This window comes from Equus quagga, chromosome 9 (genome assembly GCF_021613505.1).
Source record: "Equus quagga isolate Etosha38 chromosome 9, UCLA_HA_Equagga_1.0, whole genome shotgun sequence".
Taxonomy (NCBI): domain Eukaryota; kingdom Metazoa; phylum Chordata; class Mammalia; order Perissodactyla; family Equidae; genus Equus; species Equus quagga.
The window spans coordinates 48,591,021-48,618,253 of NC_060275.1; the positions used below are offsets into that span (position 1 = coordinate 48,591,021).

Sequence of the window (27,233 nt, forward strand, 5' to 3'; positions counted from 1 at the left end):
GTATGTGTGTGTGTATAGGAGACAGACAGTTTGAAAATAGTGAGAGCAACACATCAAGGACACAGGGCACCACAGTTGGGGAGCAGCTCAAGACTTGGACCAGAAGTCAAGTCTCCATGGAAGAAGCTAAAGATTCTGTTCTAGTTAATGGAGATAAGTATCTTCAAACATCATCTCAAACAACATGAGTAATCTTCAACCTTACTTAAGAACATCAATAGTTTATCAAAGAAAAAGAAATCAAGGAGTCAATCCAAAAATGCTGTATTCCTTGCCTTCTTTCATTGCTCTTTCCCCCAATATTTTATTACAAAAAATTTCAAACTTTACAGTGAACACCTTTACACCTCTATATAGAGTTTACCATGAACATTTTACTAGATTTGTCTTATCATATAATTATCCATCTACTCATTCCTCTCTTCATCCACTAATCCATCTTATTTTTGATGCATTTCAAAATAAACTGCAGTTATCACTTTCCCCTAAATATTTCAGATGCATATAATTAACTGGAGTTTAATACTCAATTAATTAGTTGAGTTTAATTAATTTAACAGTGTTTAGGTATTTTTCTTTTGGTAGAACATTTGTGTACAAGGGCAAAACTTGCAATTGTACATTCACTGAGTTATGAGAAATGCACATATTTGTGAAACCCAAATCTCCATTTAGACATAGTACAATACTATCACCCCAGAAATTGCCCCCAAGTCCCCCCCAGTCAATCCCCATCAACTCCCCAGAGTCAACCACAGTTATGATTTTCTTCCCACTATTGATTAGTTTTACCTGTTCCAGAATTTCATAAATAGCCCTCATATTATATGTATTCTTTTTTACAAGTCTTCTTTCACTTACATTATATGTATCCTTTTTTGGAAGTCTTCTTTCACTTAGCATGATGTTGTTAAGATTCTTGCATGTTCCTGCATGCATCAGTAGTTTGCTGCTCTCTACTGCTCATCGTGTTTCATTGTATAAATATGGCAGAGTTTGTTCATCATTCTACTATTGATGGACACCTGGGCTGTTTCCAGTTTAAGGCTGTTGAGCATAAAGCTGCTGTAAATGTTTTGTAAATACACATTTCCATTTCTCATGGATAAATGCCTAGGAGTGGAATTTGTGAGTCATAGCGTAGGTGTATGTTTACTTTTATTAAAAAAACTGCCAGACATTTTCCCAAAACAGTTCTACCGTTTTTCACTCACAGCAGCAATGCAAGATAGTATGGTTGCTCCACATCCTCACCAAAATTGGTGGTAAGTCCTTGTAATTTCAGTTTGCATTTCTCTGATGACTAATGTTAAGCCCTTTGTTATATGCTTTCAAATGTCACTTTTGTGAAGCGGCTATTCAAATCTTTTGCATATTTTATTGGGTTATTTGTCTTTTTATTATTGAGCCGTGGGTGTTCTTTACATATCCTAGATATCAGCCACTTGTCAGATTTATGTTTTGTGAATGTTTTCTCTCTGTCTGTGGCTTGCCTATTCATTCTTTTAATAGGATCTTTTGGGAGCAGAAGTTTTTAATTTTGATGAAGTCTCATTTGCCAATTTTTCATGTTATTGTTTTCTGTGACCTAAGGAAACTTTGCTCATCTTCCGAATCACCAAGATATTCTCCTATATTTTTCTCTAAAGGTTTATAGTTTTAGCTCTACTTTAGTCTGATCCTTATTGATTTTTAGTTTTTGTGTATAATTTGAGGTAGGGATCAAAGTTTATTTTTTTCCCATATAAGTCTCCAGTTATTCCAGAACCATGTGTTGAAAAACTTTCTCCCCCACCTCCCATTGGACTGCTTTGGTATTTTTTATGAAAACTCAAATGTCCGTATAAGTGTGGGTGTGTTTCTGTGCTCCCCATGCTGTTACACAGATCTATTTGTCTATCCTTATGTCGACATCATACTGTTTTGATTATTGTAGCTTTATAGTTGGTCTTAAAGTAAGATAATCTAAGTTCTCTAACTTTATTCTGCTTCTTCAAGACAGCTTTGGATATTCTAGGTCATTCATATAACCATGTAAATCCACTTGTCAATTTCTACCCAAAAAACCTGCATTAACTCTTTAGATCAATTTGCAGAGAATTGGTATCTTAATAATATTATCTTCCAATACATAAATATGTTATTTCTTTCCATTATTTAGGTCTTTCTAAATTTCTCTCAACAATGTTTCTCACCTTTAGTATAGAGGTCTTGCATGCCTTTTGTTAAATTTATTCCTAGGCATTTTATGTTTTTTGTCACTATTTTACATTGAATTTTTATTTCATTTTACTATTGTTTGTTGCTGGTATATACGAATACAATTAATTTTTATGTACTATCCTTGTATCCTGCAATCTTACTAAATTCACCTATTAGGTCTGGTAGTTGTTCTGTATATTCCTTAGGATTTTCTACATAGACAATCATGTCATCTGCAAATAGAGCAGTTCTACTACTTTTCCAATATTACTGCATTTTGTTTCTTTTTCTTGCCTTATTGCAATGCTGCAGACCTCCAGGGCACTGTTTAACAGAAGTGGTGAAGGCAAGCATCCTTATCTCGTTCCCAATCCTTAGAAGGAAAGAGTTCAATATTTAACTACTAATATGATGTTAGTTGTACATTTTCATACATGCCCTTTATCAGATTGCAGAAATTCACTTCAATTCCTAGTTTGCCAAGAGTGTTTATCATAAAATGGGTATCGATTTTGTCTAATGGTTTTCACATGATTATTCTTCTTTGTTCTGTTAATATGATTAATTACATAGATTGAATTTTGAATGTTCAATCAACCTTGCTTTCCTGGGATAAACCTTACCCATCATAATGTATTACCTTATAATATATTGCTTAACTCTATTTTCTAAGTTTTTGTTAAATACTTTTGAATCTATGATGTTCATGAGAGATAGGGGTCAGTAATTTTATTTTATGTAATGTCTATCACTTTTTGGTATCAACATTATGCTGGTCTCATCAAACAAGTTGGGAAGTGTTCTGCCTATTTCCTGAAAGAATTTGTGCAAGGTTGGTGTTGTTTCTTCCTTAAATGTTTAGTAGATTTCACCAGTAAAACCATCTGAGCCTGGCACTTTCTTTGCCAGAACGTTTTAATAATAAATTCAAATTCTTTCATAGATATAGAGCTATTCAGATGTTCTGCTTCATCTTGTATTAGTTTTGCAGTGTTTAAAAAATTTGTCCATTTAACCTAGGTTGTCAATTTTGTTGGCATAAAGTTGTTCACAGGATTCTTCTATTTTCCTTTTAATGTCTGTAGTCACTCTAGTAATAAACCCACTATTGTATAGGATATTGGTACTGTTTTCTCTTTTTTCCTGACCAGTGCAGCTAGAAGTATATTAATTTTGTTGACCTGTTCAAAACGCTAGCTTTGGGCTTTGTTAATTTTCTCTATTGTTTGCCTGTACTCTCTTTTGTTGAATTCTGTGCTTATTTTCTCCCTTCTACTTACTTGAGGTTTATTTTGCTGTTCTTTTACTATATTCTTAGGGCAGAACTTCGGGTGATTGATTTTAGACTCTTATTCTAAATAAGCATTTAAAGCTGTGCATTTTTCTTTAAGCACTGTATTAGCTGCATCCCACAAATTTTGATGTGTGCTTTTATTATTACTTAGTTTAAAATCTCTAATTTCCCTTGTTATTTCTTCTTTGTCTATGGATTATTTATAAGTGTGCTATTTCATATACTGGAGTTTTCCTAGAGATCTTCTTGTTATTGATTTCTAACTTAATGCCATTTTGGTTAAAAAATATACTCTGTAACTATACGATTTCAATCATTTTAAGTGTAATGAGACTTGTATTATGACCCAGACTCAGTACAGTTTGTCTTGGTGTGCGTATCACGTGCGCTTGAAAAGAATAAGTAGTCTGCAATTATTGAGCGTAGTGTCCTATAAGGATGAACTAAGGCAAGGTGTTTGATGGTGTTCTTCAGATCATATAGCTTTGCTGACTTTATAAAATTTAGTTCTATCAGTTGCTGCTAGGGTAATATTTAAGTCTACAACTGTTATCATGAAATTGTCTATTCTCCCCTTTAATTCTGTCCAAACTTGCTTCATGTATTTTAAGCCTCTGTTATTAGGATTATCTTGTCTCCCTGATGAATTGACCCTTTTATCATCATGAAATGTCCTTACTTAACTCTTTTAATGCTCTTTGCACTGCAGTCTATTTTATCTAATATTAATACCACCACTCTATCTTTTTAATGCTTATTGTTTATATAATTTTTTCCATGCATTTACTTTCAGCCTGTCTACATCTTTAAATTTCAAGTTCACCTCCTACAGGCAGAATATAGTTGAGTCTTTCTTTTTCATCCATTCTAACACCTTCTGTCTTTGAATTGCAGTGTTTAGTCCATTAACATTTAATCTACTTATTAATATGGCTGGAAAACAGGTCTACCATTTTCATATTTATTTTCTGTTTTCCCCTTTATTTTGTTTCTGTTTTGTGTGTGTGTGTGTGTGTATGTGTGCATGCATATGTAAGTTTCAATCCTCTGTCCTTTTTATCTGAAAAAATTAAAATACATTTAAATTTATCTAATATTAGCCTTTTAGCTACACCTTTTTGCATTATTTTGTTAGTAATTGCTTTAGGGATTACAATGTACACCTTTAACTTCTCCCAGTCTGATAGGACTAATATTGTACCACTTCACGAAAATTGTAGAAACTTTACAAACCTATATGTCCTCTCTGTTATTTATGCTATAGTTTCATAAGGATTATATACATATATACACATTATAAGTCCCCCAAGACAAGATTATACATTTTGCTTTAAGCAACCCAATGTATTTTTAAAAATAGTCTTTTATAAGTCCTTTATATTTATCCAGACATTTACCACTCTGATACTCTTCATTTCTTTCTGAAGATCTGCGTTTCCATCTGGTATCATTTCTCTTTATCCTGCAGAACATCCTTTAGCATTTCTAGTAATGCAGATCTCTTCGGCAACAAATTCTCTTAGTTGTATTTTATTGTTGAAACCCTTTTCTTTTTACTTTTCTTCTTAAATAATACTTTCCCTAAATATAGAATTCAGAGTTGACAGTTTTTTTCCCTGTAGCACTTTAAAGATATTGTTCCACTATTTTGTGGCCTTCACAGTTTCTAACGAGAAGTCCATAGTCATTGTAATGTGTTTTTCACTATTCACTTTCAAGATTTTCACTTCGTCTTTGGTTTTCAGCAGTTTGACTCTGTTAGGCCCAGGAGTGGTTTTCTGTGTATCATCCAGCCTGGGGTTCAATAAACTTCTTGAATCTTAGTCTATTGTAAAATTTGAGGGATTTCCTGCCACTGTTGTTTGTTTTTCTTTCTTTCCTGTATTTTTTTTTTTTTTACTTCATTCTCTCTCCTCTCTTCTGGACTCCAATTATAAGTGTGTTAGACCTTTTGATATTGTCCAACAAATTCCAAAATCTCTGATCATTTTTATAAAAGTCTTTTTCTTTCTCTTCCTAACATTGGATAATTTCTATTGATCTATCTTCAAATTCACTGACTCTCTCTTCTATTATCTCCATTCTGCTTTTGGGCCCATCCAATGACTTTTTAATTTTATGTATTACGTAGTTCTAGAATTTTCATTTGGGTCCTTTTATCATTTTTATTTCTCTGCTATTACTTCTTATCTTTTCATTCATTGTGAACATATTTTTATTTATATTCTTGAACATAGTTATGATAGTGTTCTAAAATCCTTAGCCACTAATTTCAACATCTGGGTCATCTCAAGATTGGCTTCTATTGATTATCTTTTCTCTTGAGAAATGGGTCACGCTTTTTTTGGTTCTTCAAATGCCAAAAAGTTTTGGATTGTATCCTAGACATTGTAAATATTATGTCGTAGAGACTCTGGATTCTGTTATCTCCCTCTAAAGAATATTGATTTTTTGTTTGTTTTATGAGACAATTAACTTGACTTTACTCAAACTGCAAACCGACCCTTGAGTAGTAACTCAAATCTCAAATAAATTATTTTAATCTTAGCTGGAATCTATGTGTGCATGGATGGTTCAAGGGTCAGTCAGAAACTTGGCAAGAATTTATACACAGAATTAGGGATTTCTTTTCTCTTGATTTCTTTTCCTGGACTCTCCACTGACTTTCTACGGTTGTCTCAAGCTCTGCCTCTTGTTCTTCAGGCCAGAAAATGACAGATTTTCTAGAGGAATTTTAGCCACACCACATGGCACCAACTTTGGCTTGCTGTCTGGCTAAAAGGCAGAAAAACATGTAATTCACCCTATGTTGATCTCTTTTGCCAAGTGGCAGCTCCTCTCCAGTATCTTCCTGCTTATGTTTACTCCCCAGTACCTTCATATAATTATGTGGGTGGTGTAGGATTTTTGTTTTTGTATTTTGTCTATAGTCTATAGCTGTTATCTGTGGGAGGGTTGGGTCCTGTAGGAGCTACTAAACCATAACAGAAGCAGAACTCTCTCCTTGTTCTTTGATTATGAATACAATACAAAAGTTAATTATGCTGAAATGTACACTTAAATGGTTAAAATGGTAGATTTTATGTTATGTATACTTCACCACAATAAACAAAGATGTAAGTTAATTATGTTAACTAAATATTTAACTTAAGCAAGGTATTTTAATGGGAAAAAAATGCAATGAGCCTAAACAAGATTTCAATGATTTCATATGCAAAAGAAAAATGCTTGGCAGAGCCACTGTGAAAAAAGAACTATACTGAATGTTTTCCAAAGTACAAAATATAGTATCACTGAGAGAAGGAAGAGGAGGAACAGTGTATTCTAAAGACACATTGAAGGGGCTGGATCCTTCATCTGGAGAAAGGACTCCAGCTACACAACCTAGTCCAGTGCTTCTGCAGCTTGAACGTGCATATGAACCACCTGAGGGTCTTGGAGTGCATAGCCTTAAGAAGATCCTGGTATCTTTCACTTATGCATGAAAACTTGTGATTTATAACAAGCCTATGACTTATATTTTACTTCTACTTTAGCAATGACAGATGATGTAAAATGTGTGGCGTGGGAGATAGATGGAGACTGGTAGGTCTCCCTAAAGGTGTGCAGCCCTGGTTCCATGTAAATGGGCATCTCATGTAAAGAGTGTCTCTTTAATGACAACATTAAACACATAAAGAACACCACTCTAAAAGTACACAAGACAGAGTGATAATATAGACCAAATTCATGAAAATTTTACATGATTATTTCAGTGTAGATATACATATACCCTCCTCTCCCATATACTCCTCTTAGCTAAATTCCAGTGAACTTAATTGTCCTATAGAAGGGGTGAAGAATCAGTGTTTCCTATTTGGTGTTGACGGCAGACATCATTAATTGATCATGATGTACTTCCTCACTGATTCAGAATCCATTTGAAAATAGGATTTACAGGCAGCACTGAAGTTGATACCTATTTGCCCTCCTATCATAGAGCCTTTCTACCACAAGATGCATAACAGTCAAGAAGACAGCCAGGAATTCTCTCCATTTAGGTAAAGACCTAAATGAAGAATCTAATCAAAGGAATTTAGGCAAACCTGCATCAGTCCATATTCCTTACAAATTACAAATTCCCCCTAAATTATTTCTAGCTAACAAGGTCTTTTGCATACACAAGTGAAGGAATGGTCTCAGAAAATAGTTTTAATTGCAGAACACTTTCTTGACATCTTTTTGGAGCAGGGCTTGCTGAATGCTCATTTCTTATGATGACACATCTACTTTGACTTAAATGGTGCCTCACCTGACAATTAATGCAGACCCCTCCACCTGCATAGATGCCTTGGATATTCAGGCTTGCCTGCTGCCTCTCAACATCTGGATCATAGTAACAGTCGATGGCATGGCCATGGCAGTTGCATGCTGAAAAAAGCATACTAAGTCAGTATTCCATCATTACTATGAGACAGTAAATTCCCTAGATAGGATTACTGCTCATTGAGCTGTAATAAAGTCTATTCTGGAACATCAGGGATGCTCTCAGTGGAAAATTTTAGGGATTTTTACGCAAAGACCAGCCTATAATAATATAGAACGTATAGCTTATTTCATTTGATATTAAGTGGGAGAAGTTTCTCTTTTTAAAAAAATAAGATATATAATTACAACAAATTAAGATAAACCAAAATGCCAATTAGGCTTCATGCACAAAGAGAATACTACTACTGCTATTACCACTACTAACAAGAATAATTGAGCTTTTGGTTCACTGTGAAAAGTGTTTTACATGCATTATCTCAATTAATCCACATGATAACTCTCTAAGATAGGTACTATCATCCCCATAGCCCAGATAGGGAGACTGAGGCTTAGAGAAATTAAGGGATGTGCCCATAGTGATACAACTTATAAATAAGAGAGACAGAATCCTGACTTGTCTTTTCCTCCAAAACCTATTCTCTCAGCCAATACTCTAAGCCTTTCATCTCAGCACTATTTATAACAGCGGTCAACTGGAAATAATCTTAATGCCTAATTATAGGGAAATGGCTAAACAAACCACCGAATATTTGGTTGACTGTCAGTTCTATGAAGGCAGGGACTGCTCATGCTTTGTTTGCAGTACAGCACCGTCCTCAGCACTGAGTGGGTGTTCAGCAAACACATGCTGGACACACTTGAATCCACAGAATGACAATACTACATGCCACCAAAAGATGTCACAGAGTTTTTAATAATATGGGGGAATATCTAAAAGTATCAAGTGAAAAAAATCAGGATATAAAATTGTATAGATAATATAATCTTGAATATTTAAAGTATCTGTGAAAAAAACCTTAGAATACCTAACAGAATATTAATAGTGGCTGTCTTTGGATAGTAAAATTATTGGTGATTTTACTTTATTTTCAAATAATTTCCAAGTTATCTACAAGTAATATATAATACTTCTAAAATTAGAAAATGTAATTTAAAGCCCATTTAGGATTTTCATCATTGCTAAGATGAAAAATATTTAACATGAGTAAAATTCTTACTCTTTCTTAGGCAGAATATATATTCCACCTAGATCAAATTTTCCAGGTCTTTCCAGCAATTTGAATGTTTCAATCAAGTTCTCACGTAAATATATTATGGAAGACTAAATGAGAAATTAGAGAAGCTATCCTGTTTTTAACAGGCTAATCATTTTCTTATTTTCATTTTCCCAGTGGTGCCTGAATTAAAAAAAATTCAAGGCATTTATATTTACTACATCCATTATTCCTTAAGAAGTCTGTTTATTTTGAATTGCACTAATTGAAATGGAATTTAGAAAGCACCTAATTAATGGATTTTATTAGGTCTGATTGCCATACACTTTTTTTGTAAATTTTAACCATTTTAACAAGTTTAAAAAGGTTAAAAATTATGAAAGGAAATTTAAAAAATCTTTTCATATGTGCAGGGGTAGAGTATGTCATTTACTGAAGGGTTCCATTAATCTGGAAAACTAAGCAAATTGCTAATGTTGGAGCACATGTGATAACACGTATTCAATCAAAGTATCCTAAACCAGTGCCTGAAAGCACTGGAAGAAAGGACCCTGGAGGCTGGCCCAGTGGTGGAGTGGTTAAGTTCGTGTGCTCTGCTTCAGCAGCCCAGAGTTCATGGGTTCGGATCCCGGGTGCAGACCTACACATAGCTCATCAAGCCATGCTGTGGTGGCATCCCACATACAAAATAGAGGAAGATGGGCATAGATGTTAGCTCAGTGACAATCTTCGTCAAGTAAAAAGAGAAAAATTGGCAACAGATGTTAGCTCAGGGCCAGTCTTCCTCACCAAAAAAAAAAAAAAACCCAAAAAAACAAAATAAAAAGAAACAACCCTGCTTACTACCTTTCCTTTTTTCTGGTTCCATTATCCGAGGGTGAGGAATGGGTAAGTCACTGAGAAGGAACCTGTTAACTATGACTATGAAGTGAGAATGGCCAGCCAGGTAACGTCCCTGGACCTAGAGATGCACCTGAGCATTCACCTTGGCAGCACCAACCCCCTCCAACAATGTTAGACTCTCTCAAAGCACTCTGGGAACTCCTCACTGGAAATACGTTTTGAGTAAGTTTTCTGTTCATAGGGATCATCAGTCTTATTTCTTAATAATTACAAAAAATATTTGGCCAAAAAAGTATAAAGCACAGATTCTTTCTTACCCGCCTAGTTCAACAAACTTGGATCCAAACACTTTTTGTTCATTTCAAAAAAGTAAACCCATCTTCAAATGCTAAGAATATTCAGAAAAAAATAGGGCACAGTCTCCAAAGCCAATAACTAAAGGTTACAAAAATATTTTCAGCAACTGGCATAAATACGTGGCTTCCTAAGGAGATTGGTTTAAAAGAGAATCTTCAGTTAGATGTCTTAGGACTTGTTTGTCAAAAATAATAATTTTCTTACTTTATATTGCACCCATAATTAAGGGCAGCCTCTCGTCTTTTTTCCTTTCTTAACTGGTGCCCTCTGTCCTGCACCTACCTCAACCCTACTACGTACTCCTCCCACTGCCCCCCTGCGCCCTCAATGCTTCCAGCTGTTTGGACACCAATCTCACCACCTTCTCCAGACCTTGGTCCTCAAAACACTTAGGGTTCCAATCCAGTAGCAAATCCTAAGCAATAGTGAGGGTTTAAGATTTAATAGTGGCTGCATCATATTTAAGACTGCTTAAAAGGGAGGCCAACATGTCGAAGCCCTCAGCCCACTCGTTGCATATAGTGAGTGCTTAAGACATACTAACGATTACAGTTGTTATTTTTGTTTCATGTTTATATCTGAACTTACAGCGGGGCATTTTTACCTCCAGTCTGTGAGTTTTTCATTACAACAGACAGACCTGAGTCCCTAAGGCGGACACGATCCCACCCTCTTCATGAACATGGGGAAACCCCAGCGTCATGCTCAGGTAGAAATGAGGGGAAATCTTGGGGGTGTGGGTGGGGGGCCCTTCCCAGCACCCCTCCCCCAGTGCTCACCTTCACACTCATTGCTCTGCCCCCACGTGCCAGGCCGCCAGCGCCTCTGATTGTACCCAGCACAACAGCGATCACATGTCTCCCCACAGGTGTGGTGCCGGCATTCACATCGAAACCTGGGTGTACGGCAAAGCGCATCTCAGTGACTGAGAAGTTTTGATTACAATCAGCTGTTCCAGTGTGAAAAGCTGACAGTCATCACGGTCACCCACAGCACCATTTACTGAGTCATTACGAGAACAGCACTTGCAGCACTTGGCGTTTATTATTTCAGGTCTCCCCATCCTGCTTATCATCTCCATTTTGTGGATGGTGAGATCAAATTCAGAGATATTGAAACACTTGCCAAAGGTCAAGTGGCGATAAATGGAGGGCCAGATTTCAAACCTGTTTGTCTGGCCCCAAAGTCCCAGCTCTTTCTTCTCTACCACCTTATATTATAATAAGTGAACACACGAGCGAGCAACGGCTGAGTGTGCTGAGATGTGTTGAGTACCACATCTTCACAAAGATCTGGAGTAGTCCTGGGAGAAAGATCTGCTCAGGTTTCTTGCTCTCAACCTGGGGTCATGCACAGAGTCACTGAATCCAAGAGACAGTCACTAATAAGATCTCAGGGAACCCTGCTCCGAGAGGCTGTGCCAGCTGCAACAGCTGCATCGCAGAGACAAAAGCTGAGATTACTCAGCAAGGAAAAGGGGTAAAAACCTAAAAATCTACAATGTTCAAAGGATTATACATCACCTTAAAAATTCTCCAAGTTATAATGTATCAATACTGATTCATCAATTGTAACAAATGTACCCTACTAATACAAGATGTTAATAATAGGGGAAACTGGGTGTGAGGTTTATAGGAACTCTCTGTACCATCATCACAACATTTCTATAATTCTAAATCTATTCTAAAATATGATGTTTATTTTTAAAATAAAAAAATTAAATTAAAAAAAAACTTCTCCAAGTTAAAATGAAATTGTCGTAGCCATGGCATTAGATTAGAACCCCAACTCTGAGCTGCCATTCATCTGGGCTTGAAAGAGAATTCAAAACAGCTGTCTAAGAAGGCTCTTGGCTGTGCCTGCGAGGAGTCCCTTGACCCTTCTGAGGGGAGGTGGGATGGCATATCTTCAGTTATACTCCTAAGAGAAGGTGTCACCCCTCTCCCAGCTCAGCTGCCTGTTAAAGTAAAAGGATACAGATTTAAATGGAGGCACAGAACAGCTGGAGTCCAAATGGCCTGTTGTCAGAAAGGCAATTTCAGCTCATTGCCAATGAAGTATTTGCATAAACTGGACTGAAAGAATATTTAGGGAAAATTGCTGGAAGAACATACAGTCCAACTACTCTTATAGGGAGATTAAAATTTAGCGTAACAAAAGAAAAAGAGCTGGGTACTCACCTGAATCATATTGGTACCCCCAAATAATTGCTTTTTCAGACTCTCAGCCCAGGCTGATGGTTGATATAGAAAACTCATCCTTGCACCTGCTGTAAGGATGTTATTGAAGATGTTGTGGACTAGAGAAGCCTCCTCATGAGGACCACTCCATCTCAGCCCCAGGGCAATTTCTTATCTGCTCCTAGTGTCGGCAGTCATGCTTCTCCTAAGCAACTGATTACTTTTTAGATTATGATCATAATGAAATATGAAACTGAGCTGGTTTCCCTTCTTAAACTGACTGCTAGGAAGCTCAAAATTAAATTCATGATCCATCCATGTTTCCATGCATCAAGGTCAGCATGGTATGCATGCTTGATTAAAGTCCTCTTCTGCCTCTTCATGGTTTCTGCTTGATTAGCAACTAGCTTTTCCGATTGTCCAGCCTTGGCTCCCTCCATTAAGTCACTGAATCCTCTTAAACATAAGATTTTTTCCCACTCATGGAGGCTTCCATGAACCATTTGTACAGGTCAGCCTGTTGGGCAGAAGCAAACCAGCAGACAGGGGGATGCAAGGCAGTTGTGTCGGTGTAGACCAGTGGCAAACTGAGCCTTTCACCAAAGCATGGGGAGACGGCCTCTCCACTGACAAATGTTGGGAGCAATTCACTGCTCAGGACAGAACCCCTCCAGGTCTGCCAAGGTCAACAGGGTTTGGCATCCCTTCCAAGAGCTCCACATTCTCTAATGACTTTAGCTCCTCTCCCACATGGCGCCATTTTACCTCAAGCTCAGGGACATTAGACTGACTTTTTCTCCCCCCTCTCTCCAACTCAGGACTTCCCTGACTTGATTCTAGTGTCTTAGGGCCCTACCCTCCAGGAGGCTACATGGCCGCAATGGATCAATCATTAAGTTGTCCTTGCCAATTAAGGGCTAGTCAGTTGATTGATTCACATTGCTATCTCAGATAGCACATCTGATCCCTGAAGAAGTGCCAGCCACCTTAGGGACTGTCACTGGTCAGGGAGAAGGGCTCCACAAAGCACATCACATAAGCCGGTAGCCGGCACCTCTGCCTAAACATGAAGCTAGGACTAACAATGTACAAACCTGAATGTGACTAAAAGTAAAATATATTTCTGGCAAATGCTCATGAGGAATTGTAGAATTTAAATAAAACATTGAGAGAAAACTATTACGATAGCTAGCATCCAGTAACTTCCAGCCCGTGAAAGCATCCCTCTTGTGGTGGTCACACGAGTGTACACAACTGCCAAACACAATATTTAAGATCCATGCACCTTATTTTATGCGAAAGCTACCTCAGTTATAAACAAAAAAGGTAAACTAATGTTCACAGAAGCATTATTCACAATAGCCAAAAGGTGGCAGGAACTTAAGTGTCCATCAACAGATGAATGGATAAGCAAAATGTGGTATACACATCATAAAATATTATTCAGCTTTAAAAAAGAAGGAAATTTTGATACATGCTACGACATGGATGGACCTTGAAGACATTATTCTAAGTGAAATAAACCAGTCACAAAAAGACAAATATTGTGCGATTCCACTTATATGAGGTCCCTAGAGTCATCAAAATCCTAGAGACAGAAAGTAGAATGAATGGTGGCTGCCAGGGGGGCTGCCAGCGAATGGGGAGTCATTGTTTCATGGGCATAGAGTTTTGGTTTTGCAAGATGAAAAGAGTTCTGGAGATTGACTGTACATCAAAGTGAATGTACTTAACACGACCAAATTTAAACCACTACCACCTAAAAATGGTTACTACAGTAAACTTCATATTATGTGTATTATACCACAACAAAAAAAAAGGAAAAAGGATTTGAAAATGTACACCCTTGATTTCATCAGAACAGGGATGACAAACAAGTCTTATTTCTCTTGCCAACTCTAATCAAGTATTTGTGGCTGCCCGGGGCACTGTCTGGGGTGGCGGGCACGGGAAGGATGTGGTGGCTGCATCCCAGATCATCCATGTGGCTGTGACTGATTAGCTATGTCTGCTGGGGGCTGTTTGGGGGCGTGTGGAAGAAAATGGAGGGCCGGAGGAGGGAAGGCACACACACCACCTATTTGTTGATATTGAAACATTCCTGTTGTGGGCAGGAACTTAGAGATATGTGATGGGATACAAACATTCACTGAAACAATTAGACTTATTCAGAGCAAGGCTAAAAAACTCTGTACAAGATACTTACAGTTTTTCAGGATTGTTTGCATTGCACACGTCAGCATGGCCATTGCAAACACACCGCCCACCAATGCTGATATCCTTTATGCTGTAATAATACTATACAACAGAAAACAGAGCATGTCAGTTTTACTAAACAACAACGTAAGCTTTCCTTTACTAATCTTTAACTCACATCTGTACTGACCCTGCTTCTCTGTCATCCTGTTCTCTTGAGTGTACTTCAACACAGAAGGGAGCCACATTTGGATGGAACTTGTCTTAGAAAATAAATGCATTCCTCAATCAAATTGAACAGCACACAGCCGAATTTGTGCATTTTAAAAAATCAAATGTTTTAAATGCATGGAGGGAAATTGCCTTGGAAAAGAATCATACCCTATAGCCTTTGGGAAAAGAATTAAGTGCTTTCCAGTTTATTTTTTTATGTAAATCTGGGTTTCATAAACCGAATATATTTATTTATCAAAAGTTTTGCACCTACTATGCACAAGCTCCAGGAAAGGAGAGGATGTTTACAAAGATGGATCAGATGCAGCGCTGAGACTGGCAGGGGCCACCAGCACTTCTTGAAGCCTTGCTGGCTCAGGGTTAATGAAACCGAAAGGCAGAAGTGCAAGTTCCAAAAGGCCAGACACAATGAGCTTCAGACCCCGCCGAGGATCAGCTCCTATCAGGCCATAAATATGGCCGTCTCACTGAAAGGCACATCTCCAGTACGTCAGACGCCTCTGCGCTAGCGACAATAAGTGGCACTGGCTGTCAGCTCCCTTACTTCTCAGACTTTCTGGGAGATGCACAGGATTCGGTGAGGACTTTGGGGGTTGTCGAATAATCTTTCTCACTGAGGTCATGCTGCCAGTGAGAAGAAGACCTCTCAGGGAGGAAGTCTTTGAATTCACAAGGACAAGAGGGTTTTTGTATCTTTTAGTTGTTGTCCTTGCCATTTGTCATCTTAAAGCGCCCTATTTACACGACAGGGTTCTGTTCTGATTTCCTCCTCAGACACTGTTGAAGTGTCTAAGCTTCCTGGCAACGTCTTAGTCTGAAGGCATCAACAACCCCTCGTTTAATACGGATACATTCAGTATTAGAGGGCTTTCTGTGACAAGTTGCCACTCAGAGGCTTTTGTGCTGATCACCATAGAAGTTTCTCTCTACATGTGTGTTAAGGGCAGCAGCAGCAAGAGACAGAAGCACTCAAAAAGCCTTCACCTCAGCAGCACACATGATGCGTGTGGTAGGACAGCTGGTATTCTATTCCTCCATGCAAGAGGCAACCTAGATTTGAGGGGATCAAGGTTATATAGGTGGTGCAGTCCATAAAAAATCACTTAATGGAGAAGACTACATCCACCTAAGTGAAAAGAAATCTACATACATATGAGTACAAATTGTGCAACTCCCCAGAAGACAAAAGAAAAAAAGTGGTGAGGTATATTTGTGGCGAGGCCCCAAAACACCTGGAAGGATGGAAACACAGTCTGGCTACAGTTTATCAGAAAACCCAGCTCTCCCTTGTAAATTCCATCCTCAGACACCATGTAGTTCCCACGTACAGCAGCTCAGAGAGAGCGAAGGGGGCAGAAAACGCAGAAGACAGGCCACGAACACCCAAGATGTAGCCTTTCTGAAAATCCTCAAAATTGTAGTAAAACTTAACTTTCCTTTCCCTTCCTTTCTCAGCTCTCTACTACCTACATAAGAATCCAAATTCTATAAGGTTTGCTGGGCATCTCCCATTCATGATTCCGGGCCCACTCGCCACCTCTCTTCACCCTGCCTTTTGCCCTGGGGCTTAATTTTATGGGCTGCAACAATGGAATCTCTTGCCCTCTGGCTTCCTGTTGAGTTTGGCCAGTGGGAGGTGCTCGCAGGGAATCAGAGGGTGGAGAAGAGTAAGCTGAGGGTATTTATCCTGCTGGCTCCCTCTGTGTCCAGGAGTTAGGGGTACTGTCCTGACAAAGAGAGTGAGAGATGTTCAGGCTGCACCCCCACCACAGTAGGAGCACTAGTGCTCACCAGCGTCTATGTCTCTTCTGTTTGGGCTAAATTACCTTACCTAGCCTCCTGCGTCGAGGTGGAGCTACACGACCAGTTCTTGCTAATGAAAGTGACCTGTGTGCTTAGGGGCAGGTGGGTCTTCTCTAGGCTCCCTCCCTTCCCTCATCTGCTGACCAGATGCACGGGATCCAGAGGAGGACTCTGAGGTCCCACAGGATGCCTGCACCTCTAGATAGAAAGAGCCTGGTTCTCTGATGACTGAGTGGAGCCGACCCCACCTGCTGACCCACTGTGACTTAAGCAAAAAATTAACCTTTATTTTGTTAGGCCTCTGAGCCTCGGGGATTGTTGGTTATAACACCAGACTAATACCAGGCTGGCTATCATCTTTTACTTTTCATTTTTTTGAATAGAATGATTTTTCTTCAACAACCAAATTTCCAATTTATATCTAGTATTTCAGACAAGAACAACCCTCACCTACACCATTACTGGCTGTAAAGATTACATGAACGACTTCAAGGCAATTAATTTCTTAAGGGGAAAAAGTAACAAAAGCTGCCGTCGAGGAACTTAAAAACACAACTCACTCGCCGAGTGACGGTCGGATCTCGCTGTGCTTTGGAGATCAGGTGTCCGAGAAGAGTGTTGGTTCGGAGAAAACGCAAACGGATGTTTGTTGCCTTGGTGAACTCCCTCAGGGTGTGAGAGAAAGTGAAATTTTTTGCACCTGGACGACCATTTATCAAGGACACCACAACCTAAGTTAACCAAACACACACACAGAGAAAAAAAAATCCTTTCATCAAAATTTAGCTGCGAGTAACTAAAAACAACTCACGTGCCCCAAAGCGCTTAGTTTCTTTGAGCCATTAGAGGTTCGTAGGTGGTCCTGGATCTTGCTTATATCTAAAAATATCACTACTAGTTCCATCTTCATTACCAGTTCTGCCACCTGTCCTTAAAACCTGGGCTCTCAGGAGATGTTATCATTTCATTTTCAAACTCTTTGTTCTATCAGTTGTGGGGCTCTAATGCTATGGAATGTTGAAAATATAATGTTAAAATCTATAAATATAAGGAAACAACTTTTTGTCAAGCTGCATCAAAGAAACAAAGCTAAAGTAATCCAGAAACCTCCATGAGACATAACAGGAAGTCTCTAGGTATAAAGTTTACAGTGAAGGGGACAAAAAAAATCTATACAAAAACCCAGGTTTTGTTGTAAAGCTTGAGGAGATAAGTCCAAGGCCCCATCATCTGAGACAAGACCCACTCACTGATCATCGGAACTGAATAGTGCTCAGGAAAGAGAGGGAGGCTGACACCCTTTAAAGAAATTCATTTGAAAGTCATTTCACATTCATGACGGCCTTGCAATTTCCATGGAATTCTTCCCTGATTTTCCCATCTTCTGTTTTCCCATCTCCCGTAACAATAGCCTGGCAGACTTCACAAGGGCCAAATGCAACCCCAAAGGGACAGTAATTCTTTTCTCCCTTACAGACGATGCCCACAGTGCCAAAAGGGATCAGGGATTAGCACTGTCACCTACCCCTCATCTCTTCACTCTTATGGGGGATATTGTGTTTGTCAAGCCGTGGGAGGGATCTTCACCTCAACCACAAGCAACCTGCCTTCTAAATATTCCACCGGAAGAGACAGTTCAAGATATGTGGGCCTTGAATCCGGAATCCTGAATTCTTCAGGAGAGTTAGAAACCTCAACTAAAATTTCAAATGTCAGTTATACCTCAATTAAAAAGAAAAGAAAAGAAAAGAATTTCCAACCAACTCCTGAGAGTCTTCCAGGTGATTCCTTTACCATTTAGCCCCAAGCACTGGTTTCCATCATGATCTATGTTAGCTCTCCTTGAAAGTGCAAGTTTCACAATTATGAAAAATTTGAATACTCATGTTCATTTCTGAGTCTTACCTCTCATGGCCGCCCAAATCTACTTACCTCACCATTTTCCAAAGGCACAATCCGGGAATATTCAGTAGTACAAAGGACGTCATCATCTCGGGTGACAGCCATATTTGCCTCCCGCCCAAATTGTTCCAAACAGTCTACTTTAGAATCTAGGAAGGAACCATTTTAATATTATAAAATAAAATATTATCATCTTATTGTAAATCTCTTAAGAAATCTTATGTTTCCTTAAGAAAATATATCAAAAGGAAAAGAGAGCATTTAAAATTTTTAGACAAAAGCTTAGAATGAAGTTTTTAATTCAGGGAAGAAAATACTAAGCCACTTCAAGCCACTTGAATTTCAACTTGGAAAAGTAGTTCTAAGTCCTTATTCCTCATTAGCCAAGTTTACCCTCTAAGGAGCATTCTTGGAAAACCCAATGCCTTTGTAAGTAAAATTCCTGTCCACTTCAATTCATCATAGGGTGCAGAGACACTGACATTCTTCATCAGTAAAGACGACAGGGTCAAGGTAAGTAAGACTAAACGCAGGATCCATAAAGGTGCAATTTAGTTCATAACTCTGTGTAAAAGGAAAAGGGCTGGGGCTACGGCCATGGGGCTATGCTTCTCCCTAAATAGTGGCAAGAACTGTTATCACAAACGGCGTTTCAACCTAAGTTCTGCATGTGTGTCCTTGGAATTAATGCACACATGCTTGAGAAATAGAAATGTTCTGAGGGCAACCTAGAGAGTTAACATTGACCAGTCCCTAACGAGCCTCACTGAGAGACTAATTTTCTGGTTAAATCCATAGTCTTGATCTGATGCAAATAATTAAAGCCCCTCATAACATGGAAGGCAAGATTACTTACGAGCAAAATATTGCCAAGGTGAGTAGGTGCTTCCAAAGTCTACAGATCTTTCCAAGACCCAGAGATCAGGGCGAGGAGAATTTGCAAATTTGATTAAAACATAGGCCACATGGAAAAGCTGAGAAAGCAAAGGAGATACAGTTATTAAAGTCACCTCGTCTATTCACAACCTTGACCATCTCTATATGGTGTGATTCCCAAGGCAACACAGAGTCACAACTCTCCTGAGATCCAGATCCTATAGCTAACTGCCCATTGGACATCTCTACCTGGGTGCAGCCTCTCAGGATTATCATGTTCAAAACCAAAATAACCATTCTTTTTCTCTCCACTAAATCTACCCGTTAATCTTTGTCACATCTTAATCGTTACACTGTTGAATTTCAATCAGCCTACACAGCATTTTAAAGTCTGAACATTCAGAGAAGTCTGATGTCAAGCAACAGTTATCGTGTGCTAAGCCCTTCCAGGACTAAGAGGCAATAGGGCAGTCCAGAGTGTCTCCCAGGACTGACAAGGCCCCTGGATCCAGGTCTTGGAGAGGTCACAGTTGCAGAACTGGGACCTGAGCAGCTGTACGGTAGAGTGGTAGCACTTCCTTCTCTGGCACCATCTCCACCCGTCGCCTCTTTTCCTGATTGCTCTCCCTCTTATTAGTTTTCTTGTTCATCCTCATCACTTTTTTCCCCATACCCAGGGCAATTCAAAATTACGGGAAGAGATGAAGTGGGGCTTTGGTCCTGTTTTCTTCACCCTCACACTCTTGAATCCTAGTGTGCCTTCCATGATGGACCCCCAAGAGTCCTTGCAACCTTCCCCTCCCCTCTTCCCTAAAAACTTATCTGGCTTGAATTTTGAACCCTGAGAGTCTATCCATTTCCCAAAGAGCCTGGTATGACAATGACGCAGGTGTTAGGTCTGTTAACGTGTTAATGAGGGAGGACTATCTTCACCTCCAACACCCTCTCCACCCGCCATACTCCCTAAGCGCAAGCGACAGATTCAACAGTGACTTTAAGAAGAGGACTCCCCCACCCGATTAGCTGAGCAGTAGACCCATCTGAATAACGAGCACACTTAGTTAGAGAGAGAGGCAGTACTCAGACTCTGTGGGATTCTTTCATTTCCTGGGGGAAAAGAAGTTTACCTTTATATTTTTCACACACAATAGTATGGTAAGGGTCATGTACATTTTTTAAAAAGTCTCAGAACTACTAGCTAATGTAACTGTTCCAAACATGCTACTAGAAGCCAAAATCTCTAAGACACTGGTTCCCAAATTTTAGTCTCAGGACCCTTTGCACTTTTATAAATTATTGAGGACCTCAAGAAGCTTTTGTTTATGCGGGTTACATCTATTGATATGTACCATATTAAAAATTAAGTCTGAGAAAGTTAAAATATATATATTACTAATTCATTTAAAACAATAATAAACCCATTACATGTTAACATAAATACCATATTTTTATGAAAAATTAATATATTTTCCAAAACACAAAAATTGTAGTGAGAATAATGGCTTTGCTTTACATTTTAAAAATCTCTCTAAATGCTTAAATGCTTCTTAATAGAAGACAGCTGGATTCTTACAGCCGCTTATGCATTATCTGTTGTGATATGTTGTTTTGGTTGAAGTAGTTGAAGAAAATCTGGCCTCACATAGATCTGTAATGGGAAAGGGAGGACCTCAAAGCTCGTGGACCTCCTGAAAGGTCTTAGGGACCCCCATGGGTTCTCAACCACACTTTGAGAACCACTGCTCTTGGCCACAGAGATTACCCTCTGCTCCAAGGCCCTCTGCTTATTTCTCTGTGGAAGAACTGTCACACCAACTCCTGAAAGCCTAAGTTCAGTCAGTTCTGCCCCAAACACCTGTTCTTTGATTTTGAAAAAACTGCTTCCCTGGGCTCAGATTAATGCTCCCAGATTACCTACCACCCTTGGAAAAAATGATCCAACCTCATGGAGAAAAACTAACTAGGAATTATAAGGTACTCTAAAAACCATTAAAAAATATCTGAAGGTAGGAGAAATAATTTCCAAAAGACACATACCATTATTACAGAGTGAAGGAATTCACAGGAATCTAAGAACTCCCAGTTTGGAAAATCAAAACACATATATTTCCCTTAAAATTGTTTGCACATCTCTTTCAGATCACATCAAAATAACCCTGCTTTTAGATATGTAACATAAAATATAAATGAAGTATTTTTGGATAGAGGAGTCATTCAAAGCATTAACCTCTTCCATGAAAATCCTACAATCATAGCAACCCCTCTCCCCCAAAAAACCCTATTTACTTAAAAGTTTATGATCTAACGGTTATTATGTTCTAGGTATTACGTTAAGTACCTCACAAACATTCTCACATTTAGGCCTCACAATAAAAGTGGGGTTTTATTAAGCCTACTTTACAGATGAGGAAAGTGTGGCTTCGAGAGGTTAAACGAGGTCTTGCAGGTGTAAAAGTCCTGAACCCATGTGTATTCTACTCACTGACCACTAGCTATGCCACTGAACCTAACAAGTACTTCATGTTTGACCTGTTTCATCTTAGGAGAAATAAACTGTCAGGAAAGTTCCAAACATCGGTATTTCCAGATATGCTAAGATTCCATTAGAGGGAGCCTGGAGGTGGCGAGCTAAGCTATAATAAATCTCAAGGGTTATGTGAATGCACTGGCTTCCCAAAATGTCACTTTCTGCTACTGAAAATCCAAATAAATGAATTAGCTGAAGTGGCTCTGAAGGCCACTCTCTTTGTTTCACTTCCTCCCATTCTAAGATAATGTGTGGTCCCTCTGAAGCAGCACAGCGGTTAAAAATCCCCAATCTAGCAGCAGGGAGAGACACGCGGCAGTGGACCCCTCCACCTGTTATATGAACCCATTACCCGGGGCTCATTTAATAAGGCCAGAGTCACCAACTCATCTTCCAGCGCCTGTCCCACAGGGCATTCCGCTCTATAACGTTTCCCTCCCACTTTCGTCTTTGGAACTAGTTTCTGAGGTTCCTCAACACACGTTTATGTGCCCTACTGGTAGGGTGCATTTCACTTTTCTTGATGCCATTTGCACTGACAGACTCTATGTTTCCTCTGTCACCATCACTGCTGTGTAACTTGCAGCCGTATTCTTTCCAAGTGCTCCAGCTCTGCAGCAAATCTCGGAGACTCCCAGATTCAAAATGTCACTGCAAGGCAGAACGACGGGTCCAGCTCATGCTTGTTAAACCAACAGGTATGGATTTATTCTCTTCCGCTTCATTATTTAAAAATTATTTGCCTTTTAAATGGCCCCTTCTGTTAAACTCCTATTATCAGTAACTTATGTTTGCTTTTTGGTCACTCAAAATACTTCAAAGCACGCATGAACCACACGTGAGATTCACTGATATAAACGAGACCCTTTATGAAACTAGAAAGCGTCAGCCTATGGAGTTCCTAGAAGCAGAAAAGCAAAGGCAAAGCTGTGCATTTTCAGAGAAATAACAATTGGGAGACAAAGGAGGAAAAAAATGACCGAGAAGATGGAGTTCTAGTCTTCTCTCCATGTGCTTTTGGAACAAGCTAGAAATGGATTTTACTCTGTTCATGATGATTTAGGTAGAGATACAAAGTGGTCTTTTAAATAACACTTTAATGAAGCAGATAATAATCATAAAAGGTGGAATGTGAGACACTTTGACTTCACAGCCTCCCAGGTGAGTGGGTGAGATGAGAAGCACTGTCTGATCCTCGTCTCTCTCCCCAGGGGTCATCACTCTGAAGCCTGTGAAGTTGCAGCTCACTGCAGCCCATCATCTATTGATTTCAGGGCCTTCCTAGGTTGCATGTAGTAGGTGTTCAATAAATGCCATGAAAGAATGAATGGATGGATGAATGACTGAATAATTAAGTTGTGTAGTTGCTCCAAGTTGCACCAATAAGCAAGCACATAGACAGAGGTGGACCCCAAAGTGGTCCCATCTGGTGACCGAACTTAGTGCTGGACTGCTAAGGATGCAGGAGAATCAACTCCTAGCCATGTGGCTCTAAGTACATCACTGAACCACTCTGAGGTTTTATTTCCTTGTCACAAAAGATATTAAGTAGATGAGGGGCAATAATATCCACCTCATACAAATTTTATACTCTCCATCTAAAAAAGCACTTATCATGCTCTTTGGCACGTATTTGTTTTCATCTGTCATTCCCACTACACTGTGACATATTTTTGTCTTTATCACTCCTGTATCCTAGAGTAGGTGCTTAGTAAATATTGAAGCAAAATGAAACTAATAAACAAGACATATGAAATTGTAAAGTATTATGCAAATGTATTTAAAGTCGCATCCAAAATTAGCTTCTCACTCAACTAAATAGTACAACCTCCTCCAAAAAAGTCTAAGTTTATAATGTGAAATTAGTTTGTTATAATAGTTTATAATTTGATAAGCATATTATTCCACAAAGCAGCATTTTCTGATTTACTTTTCCCAATTTTTTATTTTGCATAATTTTCAAAGCTACAGGAAAGCTCAAAGAACAGTAAATGAATATTCATACACTTTTCACTTAGATTCAGCAAAAGTTGACATTTTGCCACATTCGCATGCTCTCTGTGTCTACACACATGCGCGTGCGCACACACACACACAACACACATGCTTTTTTGGAATCTTTGAACATAAGTTGCAGACATCATTATGCTTTACCCCTAAATATTTCAGCATGTGTCTCCCAAGAACATGGACATTTCTCCTACACAAACTCAACATTTTGATGTCTAAGAAATGTTACTATTTATACAAAAATCTTATCTAATACATTGTCTGTATTCAAATTTCCCTGACTCTCCTAGCAATGCCCATGGTACTTTTCCATTCCAGAGTCCAATCAAGGATGATATACAGCATTTAGTCAGCAAGTCTCTTTGGTCTCCTTTCATCCAGAGCAGCCCTCCCACAGTTATTGTTTTTCCTTATATTGACATTTTGAAGAGTCCAGGTCCTTCTATCACAGAATGTTGCACAATCTGAATTTGTCTGATTGCTTTCTCATGGTCTGCTTCAGGGTAAGGATTTTGGCAGGATAACTACCTGCAGGATTGTCCTTCTCAGGGCATCATGCCCGAGGGCATGTGATGCCAGCTTGTCCTATTAGTGATGCTATGTTTAATCACTTACTTAGGATGATATCCACCAGATTTCCCCATTACAAAGTTACATTTTTACCTTTGTCATTAATAAGTAACCCATGGAGAGATATTTTGAAACATTTATTTTTATTAACTAAATTATAAATGTTTCCACTATCCATGTAAAATAAATACAAGTTATGAAAAATATGTCCCCAAAATATGGAACCACACAAACTTCCTTTGTGGATGGTGCCCATTTGGAAAACTTATCTAATGAGCTAATTTTATAAAAATGTTTTAATTGAGAAGGAAAGATACAGATCAAGTGAAATTAAACTCCATTTTAGTAACCTTCCTTGAAAACTTTTTACAAAATGAAGTACAATCTTATAAAACAACCAAGGTGAGTGATGAAAACATAACTCAGCTGGCCTCAAAAAGGATTCTTTTAATCGTGGTCCTAAGACCACATCTGCCAATGGCCCGGCCAGGGCACTTCTTTCCTGTAGGTCTATCATCACCCTGTATAAAACCCAGACCCTGGGACCACCAAAACGAGTGTGCTTGGGAGGAAAGGCACTCAGTCCCCCAGCTCCTCTTACTGCTTCCCAGAAGCACCTGCTCACCTGTGAGGAGGGAAAGTAGATCATTCCAGAAACTTATAGGCAGGGACTCAAGAGTTCCCTGGGTCAATCTCTCACCCAGAATAAGAACATAGAATCTCTTTTTGACAGGAAACCCACTGCCTTGCTGACAAGTTCTGGCCATTACACGTTTTCTCTGTGTTTGGTCAAAAGTTTTCTCTCTTGGATCCCCCCTCCCACACTTGGGAGCAGCCGAGATTTCTACTATTTATCACACATGACAGCCTGCCCAGAATTCAAATACCAACACCACATCTCCCTAGGTTCTTGTTAAGGAATTCAGATTTAAGTCAGCAGGAGACAAAGATTAGGGTAGAAACTGGAAAGGAGAGGAGAATTAAAGTCTCTCACTTCTTCATTAAAAATAACTATGATAGCCTGAGAAATAAAATCCCTAAACCGAAATTGAGTCTAAAGATTTGGATCACTCCAATAACTTGGAAAATGACAAGCCCACTATTTTTTTAAAGGAAGAGTTCACGAACAAAATTTAAAAGACAGGGAGAAGGTGAAACATTTGCATCTATATTTTATTACTGATGAATTCTTAACTCTGGAGAAAAAAATGATTTCCATTAATCATGACTTTAATCATTGTTCCTTAAGTAGACTCAGAGGGTAGAACTTGAGACTAACGTATGTTACTCAAGAGCATTTTATCCACAACTAACGATTTACAAATAGATTTGGTAGTGATCTGAAATAAAGTGAAGCCCACTGGAATCCAAGAACTCTGAGCTCATAATTAAGTCTTATATTTTATCCTACTCTCTATATCTACTCTCAACTGTTGGGGAATTTTTTTGTCTAGGACCTGATTCCCCTTGTAAAACTCACTTTTTCTCATTCATGCTTTTTTGCTAATTTATAATAAAGTTGGGTATGACATTTGGTTCACTCACTGAACTGATAAGTAGCTTACAAATCTGTCCGACAAACTATACAGAACAAGGAAAATTATGTGGTCATGTTCTTCCAAGGCAAAGGATCTAACTAACTCAACTTTAATAACCAGTAACCAAGATATCTAAATTCTCCTTGAATCCATTTATGTTTTCTTTACACTCAACAACTTCCCAAAATATATTGATTTATGTAAGATAAGTAACTTACACCATGGTAGGCTTCAACAAAATACTTCTCAGTGATGATGATTTGTCCGAAATCAGATTCCACATGACATTACCATCATTTTTGACAAATACGTCCACATGCTCCATAATGTTCCAGATTCCTCCTCTTGGCCAATATCTTTCTACCTGAAAAGTATTAACATTTCTAGCCTGCACTCATAATGGTCCTTTCCTACTTTTCACTGTCAATTATTCACTCCTTTCTCCCTCTGTTACATCTTTCTCAATGTTCAGCATCCATGGCTAAATCATAGTTTTACCCAAGGCTAAAATTATCCTTTTGGCTGTGTTTCCAATGCCCTTATGAATGACAGGGCACTAGAGAGACCTTTTGGACAACAGCTGTGCATATCTTTGGGCACAACGATGGTCACTTAAATTGACTCAGCATGTAATAGCTGGATTTTAAGTTAGCATGAGGGAAGCCATCTTAGGGGAAAGAAGCAATCCTGTAACTATATATGACCCTGACTCACTAGTCTCTATGAGTACATTCTAGCCTGTACATAGCCTAGATGATTAAGCATCTCTCACTTTTACAAAATATGTGATCTTCTAGTCCTATGACTCCTGCTTATGTATATCTCCCAACTGTGATAAGATGATAACTTTGTTCTCTGAGTTCCCCAGGAACACGACAACCTCCAGAAAGAACAATTCTGCATTGGTATCCATCATGAATGACTGAAGAAAGAGATCATGTGGCACTTTGAAGTTCGTCATGCTGGATGGTCGACATCCCTAAACCCCCTTCTTCCCTGCCCATTTCCCCTATATGACTGCCTCAAGATCCTGTATGATTTTATGACGGTTCTTTAGGACACGAGTCCGCCATCTTCCAATTATGCCAGCTAATCGTATAAACTTTCCTTTCTCAACCATTGGCTTGTTTGCAATTAATTGGCACTGGATTGTGGTGAGCAGAATGAGCCCCTTTTTGC

At 38.8% G+C, this 27,233-nt stretch overlaps 1 protein-coding gene and 1 long non-coding RNA gene across 2 annotated transcripts in view; one reads left to right on the forward strand and one right to left on the reverse strand.

The window, feature by feature from the left end:
* LAMA3 (laminin subunit alpha 3) overlaps positions 1-27,233 on the reverse strand; it is a 253,780-nt gene that overhangs the window by 173,359 nt on the left and 53,188 nt on the right. Inside the window, exons 3-8 of the mRNA XM_046670883.1 lie at positions 19,390-19,507; positions 18,564-18,682; positions 17,192-17,362; positions 14,605-14,696; positions 10,998-11,113; positions 7,788-7,906 (exon numbers count right to left, since the gene is read on the reverse strand). Of these exons, the coding sequence (XP_046526839.1) occupies positions 7,788-7,906; positions 10,998-11,113; positions 14,605-14,696; positions 17,192-17,362; positions 18,564-18,682; positions 19,390-19,507 (735 nt within the window). The remainder of the gene's footprint in view (positions 1-7,787; positions 7,907-10,997; positions 11,114-14,604; positions 14,697-17,191; positions 17,363-18,563; positions 18,683-19,389; positions 19,508-27,233) is intronic.
* Positions 1,186-27,173, forward strand: LOC124244395 (uncharacterized). The gene is made up of 3 exons (XR_006889994.1): positions 1,186-1,265; positions 22,539-22,634; positions 26,923-27,173. It is a non-coding gene; the product is annotated as an uncharacterized LOC124244395 (long non-coding RNA).